The 12,148-nt window shown below is 39.3% G+C and overlaps 1 protein-coding gene across 4 annotated transcripts in view; it reads left to right on the top strand.

The window, feature by feature from the left end:
* Window positions 1-12,148, top strand: part of LOC124613906 (ras guanyl-releasing protein 3-like) — a 423,950-nt gene that overhangs the window by 339,022 nt on the left and 72,780 nt on the right. For all 4 annotated transcript variants that reach the window (XM_047142653.1, XM_047142656.1, XM_047142655.1 and 1 more), the window contains exon 6: window positions 7,807-7,980. In XM_047142653.1, coding sequence (XP_046998609.1) covers window positions 7,807-7,980 — 174 coding nt within the window. The remainder of the gene's footprint in view (window positions 1-7,806; window positions 7,981-12,148) is intronic.

Raw genomic sequence — 12,148 nt, 5'->3', positions numbered from 1 at the left:
TGGGATAATTATGTACAGTAAAGACTGAGGTGATGATAATGGTGTGTCGTTGTAAAGAGTCTGCATCTGAACAAATACATTTGTCTTGAATGCCAAGGCTGTATGGTGTGGAATGTTTGACTGGAAAAGGATGGCAACTGTGAAAATGTTATGTACTATTGTTGGTTTGTATGTTTGATGTGGACAGAGAAGCATAGCTGATAATCAGTGAGGATGAGGTCAACATCAAGGAAAGTGGCATGAGACTCAGAATAGGAACTTATGAATTTAAATTGGGAGAATGTATTTAGAGATTTCAAAAAATTTCAATATGTCAGCCTCACCATGAGTCCTTATGGTGAAGATGTTGTTAATGCATCTAAACCAAACCAAACCTGAGGCTGAAGACTTATGGATCCCAGGGAAGTCACCTCAATGTGACCCATGAGAAGGTTGTCATAGGAAGGAGCCATCTGCATTCGCAAGACCGTATCCCTCTGAGAGTCAGACATACAAACAGATCAGGGAGGGGCCTCTCCTGGGATCTGTAAGTCCTCAGCCCCTGGTTTGGTTTAGATAATTGATGACATCTTTACCAAATGGACTCACAGTGAAGTTGACCTCTTGAAATTTTTGGAATCTCTAAATACATTCTCCCAATTAAATTTCACAAGTTCCTATTTTGAATCTCATGCCACTTTCCTCAATGTTGATCTCATCCTCACAGAGAGCCAGCTATACACTTCTGTTCACATGAAATCTATAAACAAACAATGGTAGTTACAATTCAACAGTTGCTGACCTTTTCATGTCAAACATTCCCCCCATACAGTATTGGCATTATTTGATCAGATGCAGACTCTTTTACTGCAAAACACTACCATTCTCACCTCAGCCTTCACTGTATGTAATTATCGTATCAGTCTAGTTCAAAAGCAGATTTCTTGGGCCATCACATCAAATTCTGGTGATGCCAGTCCCTCCAAAAAATAACTTAGGAGTACAGCTCTTGTCACTCAGTACTATCCTGGTCTTGAATATATTAATGGTGTCCTAAAATCATGTCCTGAACTGAGGTCCATTCTTAACAAGATATTCTCAGGTTTCAAGCCATGTCAAGTGGTTTACTGCTCATGAGCTTTTGACAGAATCTCCTCTGCCATTGCCATGCAGTTGACTGTTGTGTGAATGCTGCTGCCATACTTATACAGCAGTGCCACTGCCACTGTCATCACTGTTGCCCAGACCTGCACCATTTACAGCAGTGTTTTGGTGGTATGACTGTCATCCCACTTCAACTCCGCAGTCTTAGGATCCAAGGTCCATTCGGTCTGACATTTCACACACCACACTGTTAACAACTAGGATGAATGGGTATAGACAGATAGTGTTTACTGGCAACCACAAGAATTAAATTTATTGACCAGCTGTAAATGTAGTTTAAATAGTTCCTGGAAATGTAAAAGATGACCTCAATTGATGCAATTCTGAGGCTCATCAGATTCTGTGCCAAAGGTGCAAAACATATATTGGACAAATACTGAGCACCACTGTAGATTAACACCAGGAGCACCAGTGGCACACTCAACTAATGTATCCCAGAAAGTCAGCAGTCATAGGCATTGTTTGGCCAAGACTCATGCAATGGAATATGAATGTACCAGAATTTTAGTATGAACTTCAAAATGCTGGACACAGTCATTAGAGAGGCCATTGAGCACCAGAGAAAAACCTCTCTGCAAAAACATTCTGGCAGCTATGGTGACCAGAGTAACTACATCCATGTTACTGCAGCCAGGATCCCTGCTGTGCATCGCCAGCCACAGATGCTGATGCAACTGCATCCTTGTCTGCCAATGCATGACCTTGGGTGTGGACCGCAAACAGAATGGCTTTCACAAAGGGGGTATAAGTCTACAGTGGGTCCACAGGAACTCAGTTCATCAGCACACCTGATTATGGTCACATGGTTGATCACTAAAATATTGTGCCTGTTGGACACAATACACCTGAAGAAACTGAAGAATCAGATCTCAGTTTGTTAACAGTAAATTATAAGCCAATAGATAGAACCTTTGTGACAGAGGTGTTTTTCTTAAAATATATTTCTACATGCAGAAACACGAGAATTTCTTTTGGAATAGCAGGTACTGATAGAGTGAGCATAAATTTGATGAAAATGTTGATGATATTATTACTCTAATACTTACAACCAACTTTAATCTCTCTCTTCTTAGTAGTACATCTACAACAGATTGGAAATAAAGCTTAATTCAGCCAGTACCTAAGAATGTAACTAAAATCAAAAGACAGTTACAGGATGATTGACATATTTTTGCCAATATCTAATCCCTTGGAATAGACGGTTAATGAACTACTGATGAACTGCCTTAAAACATAAAACATCTGTGATAAATATCATTCAGGCAACTAGAAACACCACAGCACAGAAAGTGCATTAGTCATATATGCTTGGGGCAGGTGAGAACTGAATATTTTAACACTGTTGTTGATTTTGATGTATTACAGAAGTGAAACACCAGAATTTGTCATATAGTGGTGGTTCAATACCTGCCTTAAAAACTTACTGACATTATTATGAAAAGGACAGACAGCTACTCACCATGTAGTGGAGATACTGTATCACAGACAGAGACAACAAAAAGACTGCTAATCAAGTGAGCTTTTGGCCAAAAGGCCTTCTTATAAAACTGGCAACACACACACACACATCCATGCAAGTACAGCTCACACACTCATAACCATTGTCTTTGCAAGCAATTGTGCATGATGGAAGAAGCAGTTTGGGTGGTGGTTGGGTGGTGGGGGCAAGGAGGAGGCTGGGGCAAGGCGGGGGAGGGATAGCAGTTTAGGGGTGGGGGTCAGTAAACTGCTGCTTGCAAGAGCATACAGGGACATGGTGGAGACAGAGAAGGGCAGGTAGATGCGTCAGGAGTTTAGAGGGGGGGAGGGGAGGCAGGGGAGGGAGGAGGGGAAGAGAGTGGAAAAGGAGAGAAGTAAGGAGACTGGGTGTATTGGTGTATTGGCTGTGTAGTGTTGGAGTGGGAGCAGGGAAGGGGATAAGTGGGTGAAGGACAGAGACTAATGGAGGTTGAGGCTATGGAGCTTACGGCAATGGCCACTATATTACAGGTAGAGTTCTGACCTGCGCAACTCAGAAAGGCTGATAGGAATGATCAAGATGGTGCAGGCAGTATGCTCAGCAACTTGGTGGTCCAGCTGTCTCTTGGCAAAGTTTGTCAGTGGCCATTCAAACAGACAGATAGCTCGTTAGTTATATAGGTGAACTTGTTAGTTATATAGTGTCTGTTCTTAGCTAATAGATCACTTGACTACTTTACAAGTAGACCTGCCCTTGATGGGATAGGCAATGCTTGTGACTGGAGTGAAGTAGGTAGTAGTGGGAAGATGTAGGGGACAGATCTTGCATCGGGGTCTATTACAGGGATATGAGACATGAGGCAAGGGGTTTCGAGTGGGTGTAGAGTATGGATAGATGAGGATATTGTATAGGTTCAGTGGGCAGTGGAACACCACTGTGGGAGGGATGGGAAGGATAGCAGGTAGGACATTTCTCATTTCAGGGTACAACAAGAAGGTGTCCAAACCCCGGCAGAGAATTACTTCAGTTGCTCCAGTCCTTGGTGGTACTGAGTCATGAGAGAAATGCTCCTTTGTGACCAGATGGTGGGATTCTGGGAGTTGGTGGGTGACTGGAGAGATAAGGCACAGGAGATCTGTTTCTGTACAACACTGAGAGGGCACTTTTAGTCTGTGAAGGCCTCAGTGAGACCCTTGGTATATTTGGAAAGGGACTACTCGTCGCTACAGATGTAATGGCCATGAGTGGCTACGTTGTATGGAAGGGACTTCTTGGTATGGAATGGGTAGCAGCTGTCAAAGTGGAGGTATTGCTGGTGGATGGTACATTTGACATGGATGGGGGTACTGATGTAGCCATCTTTGAGGTGGAGATCAACAGAAAGAAAGGTGGTTTGTTGGACTGAGGAGAACCAAATGAAGTGAATCAGAGAGAAGATGTTGCGGTTCTGGAGGAATGTGGATAGAGTGTCTTTATGTAAACATCAATGAATTTGAACCAGGTGAGAGGTTTGGGATTCCGGTTAGGTAGGGTTTCTCAGTGGTCCTATTGGCATTGGATGGTGCCCTGCTGGTGCCCATTGCCATAGCATGGACTTGTTTGTAGATGGTGCCTTCAAGTTGTTTATTGGTTGGAGAAGTCATCAAAGAAAAATGAGGTCAGTCCTTGGTCCATTGCTTTTCTGGCTGTATATCAATGATCTTTCATCCGTACTAAATTCTTGTAACTGCCACAGCTATGTGCAGATGACATCCAGCTGTATTCAACTGTAAGTCCTATGAACATTGGTGCTGCCATATCAGGTATGATATGTATCATTCAGTATCATGAAGGGCAAAAACTTGTGTCTTAAACCAAACTCTAAACTGAGATCCTCACATCACACCAAAAGCTAGGCAGTGACATTTTTGTCCTACACTCCTTATGCTACCCAGTGATCCTGTCATAAAGCAGTAAAAGATATCAGTGTTAAATGAGCACTTAAACAGAGAAGTACAGACTGTTACAGCATGCAGGGACTATCTCTCTTGCCAAAATTTAGAATAATATTTTCACTCAAAAATGAACAAAACTTAGTTCAGTCTTTAGTTGTGTCAAATCTGTACTACTATGATGTAGTTCAAAACAAAACAAATAGTGAAAACTCCTGATGAGTCAAGCTACCCACGAATGTTTGCATAAGATTGGTGTGTACATTTGGTTGCTTGTTCATGCCAGATATTCCTGTGGCCAGCTGGGATGGATACAGCTGGATAGCTTGCTTTCATCATTGGTTTCTTAGGCACTAGTGCCCCTCATACATCTTCTTGCATGTCAAATACCTGCCATGACTCCATAACTACAATCCAGTATCTTGTACATCCAATATCTTGGTTGTACTTGTGCATAACACTAATTCTTTCTACATTTAAGCCATACAGCTCTTGAAAAAACTACCCAGTAAGCTGTCTCACCCAAAAGCACTGACTATATAAGATATTAAAGCTTTACCTGTTAGCATTATTGTAGTCTCTCTATGCATCCCACTTGTCTGCCTGTTGTCCAACAGAGAACCAGTATCTCTATCACAATGACAATACTGTCATGCTTAACTCATGCCTATTATTTCTGGTTTCATTTTCACACATCACCTACTGCCTTACTCAATAATTTCTCACTCTCCTCCAGACCTATCAACTTCTTTTCTAGATTTGAATCCTTCTGTATTGTTGACACTGACAAATGTCTGCTTGTGTCTGTGTATGTGCGGATGGATACGTGTGTGTACGCGAGTGTATACCTGTCCTTTTTCCCCCCTAAGGTAAGTCTTTCCGCTCCCGGGATTGGAATGACTCCTTACCCTCTCCCATAAAACCCATATCCTTTTGTCTTTCCCTCTCCTTCCCTCCTTCCCTCTTTCCTGATCAAGCAGTCGTTGGTTGCAAAAGCTAGAATTTTGTGTGTATGTTTGTGTTTGTTTGTGTTTCTATCAACCTGCCAGTGCTTTCGTTTGGTAAGTCACATCTTCTTTGTTTTTTGACATATATTTCTGTTAGACATCATTGTTCATTTTCAATAGATAGATGTAATGTGGATATTAGTTAACAGTATATTAATTAGACTGGCATTACTGAAATATTGTATGGTCACTGCTGTATTTTATTAGCATTATTATTATAACTATAATAATAATAATAATAATTATTATTATTATTATGCCCTGTTCATTTGTTACTCATTTTATGAAGTCAACTTACTCAGTGTGCCTGGTTAGTGAAATATATGCATAAATAAATAATTATGCCATGGTTCTTCACAACTCTGGTGTTAACAGTGAATTAATATTAAAAATCTGCATACATTTATCTTTCCTTCTTTGTGACTGATAGTTCAGAAAATTTATTATAATAATGAAATATATTATTTTATAGATTTGAATTTGTGGTTTTTTAAACATGCATGCCAAACTTCTCCTTTCTCTGTATGTCTCCTATAGAAATAAACTGCTAATTTCGTCCTCACTATTCAATTTCTGTATTTCTATGTTTACATGTCAGTCTGACAGATACAATACATTAACATCCATTTTATGTCCTACTGTAATACTTTTCTATGATACACTGCAATTTATTTAACCCATTTCAAACAACCTGACTGATTGAGGAATTTATTGTGCGCATGCTGCAGCAATAAAAATAGAAATTCTAGTCATTTTAGATTGCAGGCTTCTGCTGTCCCACTCAGACCCTCCACACTAATCCAAACTAACTAACCTTCAGCTGCATGCAAACTGAGAAGTCATTATAATACATTAACATATATCACACTGATATTAAAAAATTATAGTTCTAGTAGTTCTCCTTTGTGAAGCTGAAAACCTGAGTTGAAAAATAATTACGGCCAACATTTGATCTTCTGCTTGTACTTAAACAGATACTGACAGCTAGTTTCAACTCTTTACTCTTAATGAAATTATAGTAATAGCAATCACACTGACAATAATAATCAAATATGAGATGTGTTTTTAAAGTACGTATCATTTTTAAATTCTGCTGCTGCAGTGCTGCAGTCAGCATTTGGCACATGCACACTGTGTACCACACTCTGTTGACAAGTCACAGATGCCAATTACAGACTGATCTGATGTATTTACATTTATTTGTGAGTATTTTAAATGCCTTCTCCAATTGAAAATCCTGCCGACTGTGAAACACACACTGCAATTTATTTTATTAGTGCTAAAGGTATGAAAGCAGCCAAAATTCATCATCAGGTTAATTAATTATATGGAGAAAACAGTGTGAGTGATGGGATGGTACAGAAGTGAGGGAGAGCTTTTAAAGATGTACGTACAAATGTGTGTGATGAGGAACAAAGTGGGTGACTTTCAGTTATTACTTATCATTTGGCTGGTAACAACTTGATCACCCTCCATACAGCCCCAAAGTAGTACCCAGTGGCTTCCATGTGTCCCTACACTTGAACAAGCATTTGGGTGCACAGAGCCATGACAATAATGAAAATATCAAAATGACCATTTTGCAATGTTTGTCTAATCAAGTGACAGATTTCTATGAGGTGGTATTCAAAAGCTGGTTGTACAGTATGATGAGTCCCTTAATACTGGTGGGAATTATGTAGAACAACCGAGCGAGGTGGCGCAGTGGTTAGACACTGGACTCGCATTCGGAAGGACAACGGTTCAATCCCGCGTCCGGCCATCCTGATTTAGGTTTTCCGTGATTTCCCTAAATCACTCCAGGCAAATGCCAGGATGGTTCCTCTGAAAGGGCACGGCTGACTTCCTTCCCCATCCTTTCCTAATCCGATGAGACCGATGACCACGCTGTCTGGTCTCCTTCCCCAAACCAACCAACCAACCAACTATGTAGAAAAGTAGATTAAAGTACAGGTTTTCATGTAAAGATAACACTGCTGAGAAAAGCCTACTTGTTTTATTTATATTTCAAAATGGTACTTACTTAAAAAACATATATCATGATAATATTAAGTATGAGTACTAACTTGAAATACTTGGAAGATAATGCCTGCCATGTGATAGTGAACATTTGTCTTTATTCTGCTGTAAAGGAGAAAAAAAGAAAAAAAAATCATGCAGTATATATCAGTGCCATATCCATAACTTGTGCGTCTGTAGTATCTCCTTTAAAAAATCCTTATGTACTAGTTTTGATGAATAATCTCAAACCTATTTTTTATTCCAGTTCACGGATTTCAAAAAATATGCTGAAACTGGATCTCTTCGGGAGACCCCAAAACTGGAACGCTCTGTAGCTTTGTTTAATGGACTTACTCAATGGATACAGTGCATGGTCCTCAGCAGAACAACACCTCTACAAAGAGCTGAAGTCATGGTGAAGTTCATTGAGGTTGCAAAGGTGCAAAAAGTTCTTTTTCATTTGCTGTTGGTAATTTAAAGTAGTTTAACTGTTCAAGAATTATTATGTTACAGAAGTAAATGGCTCCTTGATGTCAAGCAAGCTCAAATTGTAGAACTCAGATAATATTTTGGCGATATATGGTGCTGCCATCATTAGGTGATCTGATGTATTGGATGGAGCAGCACAGATGTGGAAAAACTATAAAGCATCCTCAGAATTGTGGTGCCTCCCAGTACATCAGCTCTCCTGATGATGGAAGAATGAGTTAATGCCAAAATATAATGTGAGTTTCACCATTTTGCTTTGCTGGCCACCTGACAATGAATCAGTTATATGACATGTCAGAAAGCCTCATAAATTACCTTTTCTATTAGACTCATTGAGATTTGCAACTATCAAATGTTAATTCACATCATAGTTTAACTCATTTCTTGTATGTAAGAAGGCAAACAGATACTGTAATATATTTAAGAATAAACAATGGAAACTGTAAAGGGTGTTCTACCAAAACTAACACTGGGTTGAATGCATGAGATATATTTTACAGTAATTCTATGCAACGGAGATATTACAATTATGCCTCCCAGCTCTATTTTCTCCAGATTGGGGATTCAGTATATAAACATATCAAACAAGTAACACTAACAAAGTCAAATAACTTTTAAGCGTGATGGAACTATGGCATTACAACCATTTTAGAAAACAAAATTCATTTAGCAAGATTTAAAATAAAAACTGTAGAATAACATCACTTTGTTAATGATGAGAACTTGCCAGTAATGACAAAAAATAACTTTACACAGAAGCTACTCCTTCGGCAGGGTCCAATCGGGCACATAGTGGGAGGTATGAGGGGAGGGGGGAGGGAGGGGAGGGGAGGGGGTCTTGGTTTGTTTGTGGGAGCTCCAATGTTGAGCACATTATGATGGAGGCCCTTAGGGAAATAGCATTTAGGACTAGAAAGATGATCAATGTACACCAGGTAAGTGAGATGAGGAGAAGGTCTTACCAACAGTTATAGAGAGCAGCATGGCATCATCTTCAAATTGTAGCTCATGTTGGCACCAATGATTCCTGTCACTTGGGTTTTGAGACCATCATCAGTCCATGTGAGTGGCTGGCAGAAATGATTAAGAATGGTGGCTTTGAGGGATGCAACCAGAGCTTAGAACTTGCAGTGCCGTACCCATTATTGATTGGGGTCACTTGGTTTAAAGCCAAGTGGAGGATCTCAACCAGGGGCTCCATCAATTCTCTGACAGTCTTGGCTGCAAATTTCTGGGCCAGCTACATGGAAAGCACAGTGATTGTGGGGAGCATCTGATTTTTTTTAGACTGTGTCATAATTTGAGGTGCTCCGATGAATGCTCACCAGTCAACATGCAGAGAGTGAAATCAGATTGTGTACAAAACAGTCTTGAGCAGCTACTTCAACAACACAAACCCACTGAAAATAACTTAGACCTTCTAGCTACAAACAGACCTGACCTTATTGACAATGTCAGTATAGAGACGGGGGATTATTGATCATGACATCATCGTAGCAGCAATGTTTACTACTGTTAATAAATAACCCATCAAGGAGGCTAGGAGAGTTTTTATGCTGGAAAGAACAGATAAGCAAGAAAGGAGGGAAGGAAGATGAGGGTTTGACAATGAGGCCGTTAGTGATGGAGCACAAGTTCGGATTGTTTCTGTTAAGGATGGGGAAGGAAATCAGCTGCACAATTTTGAATGAACCATTCCAGCATTTGTCTGCAAGGATTGAGGGAAGTCATGGAAAACCTAAGTCTGGATGGCCAAATGCAGATTCGAACTGCCATCCTCCCAAATGCAAGTCCATTGTGCTAAACATTGCACCACCACGTTTGGTTTGGACATTGAAAGGATATCATTTAGTTCCAATATGATGAACATAAAGGAACTATGGGCAAATTTTAAACTGATTGTAAATTATTAAGTATGTTCCAAGTATGTGCCAAGTAAGTATTAAGTATGAAAAAATACCAATGTGTTTTACTAACAAAATTCTGAAAATGCTGAGGAAACAGATATTACTGCACACTCTGTTCAAAAAAGAATGCAGGAACACTGACAGGCAAAAGGTAGTAAGAATTCATGCATCTACAAAAAGATTGATGCATGAAGCATGCAACAACCTCCATCATCATACATTAACAAAAGACTTGTCAAGAACCCAAGAAAATTCAAATCCTATATAAATTTGCTACTAAGTGGGTCAAAAATTTTTATTTAGTCACTCATAACCCTGTTTAGTGTGGCATTAAAAGACAGCAAAAAGAAAGCTGAAGTTTTAAATTTCAGTTCAAAAAATCATTTACATAGGACTGTCATAGAGATATACCTGTATTATCATTCGACCACCTGCACAGAAACCTATAAGGAGGACATATAAATAGGAATCCCTGGCATTAAGAAGCAACTGAAAAGGCTGACAGCAAATAAGTCACCAGACCCTTATGGAATCCCAGTTTGGTTTTACAGAGAGTACTGTTCAGCATTGGCCCCTTGCTTAGCTTGCATTTATCACTAATCTCTCATCCAATTCAAAATCCCAGTTGACTGGGAAAAAAGTCAGGCGGCTCCTGAATATAAGAAGGGCAAAAGAACTGACTTAAAAAATTACAGACCAATATCCTTATCATCAGTTTGCTGCAAAATTACTTGTACATAATGCAAGTTCAAATATAATAAATTATCTTGAGGCAGAAAATCTTCTGTCTGCAAATCAACACGGATTTGTAACGTATCACTCAAGCAAAACTTAGCTTGCCCTTTTCATGCACAATATCCTGTGAGCCATGGACAAAGGGCAACAGGCAGATTCTACATTCCTAGATTCCCAGAAAGCAGGTGTGACAGTTCCCCACTGCATTGTTTTAAGGTAGGTCTGAGCATATGAAAAAGGTTCTCAGCCATGTGATTGGTCTGAAGACTTCTTAAGTAGTAGAATGCAGTATATTATTCTAGACACTGAGCATTCATCAGAAACAAGTGTATCATCAGGAGTGCCCCAGGGGTGTGCAATAGGATTGCTACTCTTTTCTATATACATAAATGGACTGATGAATAGGGTCAGCAGCAATCTGCAGCTGTTTGCTGATTACACTGTGCTGTAAAGGAAAGTGTCATTGTTGAGTGCCTTATACATAATTTATATTTGATGTGATGAATGGCAGCTCGCTCTAAATGTAGAAATATGTAAGTTATTGCACATCTTGTAATGTTCAAATGAAACATTGGTGGTGTACCACTTGACAAAGACACTTTCATTAAATATCTGAGCATAATGGTGCAAAGTGATGTGAAATGGAATGAGCTTGTAAGGTTGGTAGAATGGAAGATGAATAGACAACTTCAGTTAATGCAGAGAATACTTGGAAAGTACAGCTCATCTATAAAGTAGATTCTTGAAGACTATTTAAGTGTTTGGAAACACCACCAGACAAAATTAAGAAAAGACATGAAAGCAATTAAAAAGAATGCTGCTAAACTTGTTACCAGCAGATTTAATCAACATGTGGGTATTGCATAAATGGTCCTTGAACTCAAATGGGAATCTCTGGAGGTGAAACATTATTGAGAAAGTTTAGAGAATTGTCATTTGCGGCTGACTACAGAATGATTCCGCCACCACCAATGTATACTTTTTGCATAAGAACCATGAAGACAAGAGAAATTAAGGCTCATAGAGGCATATAAACAGTCATTTTTCCCTTACCCCATTTGCAATTGGAACAGGAAAGAGAATAGCTAGTAGTGGCACATGGTATGCTCTGACATGCAAAACATGGTGTAGCCGTAGATCAGCTAAGGCAACATATTACTTACAGATATTAATGTAACAGTGTATATAAGCAGACAAGCAAAAAAAAATTGAGATTTCTCAGTTCAAAATACTCTTTTTCCTAGGTGAAAAATACACTTTTTCCATGTTAAGTGACAGTAGCAGATATTCTGAGCATAGGACACATGATGCAGTCAACCAATAGCAACATCACTGTTCAGTAGCATGGACACACAAATAGGAAAAGTTAATGTTTTAAATTAATATACATAGTGTAGCTATAAGAAAAGCCAAGCTTGCACATATGATATTGGTATTGGGTTTTGTACAATAGTAGTGAAGTGCAGTCTATGAAGA

The sequence above is a fragment of the Schistocerca americana genome, chromosome 4 (genome assembly GCF_021461395.2).
Source record: "Schistocerca americana isolate TAMUIC-IGC-003095 chromosome 4, iqSchAmer2.1, whole genome shotgun sequence".
Classification (NCBI taxonomy): Eukaryota; Metazoa; Arthropoda; class Insecta; order Orthoptera; family Acrididae; genus Schistocerca; species Schistocerca americana.
Note: the sequence above shows the minus strand (reverse complement) of the source record. Positions and strands in the feature narration are given on the sequence as shown.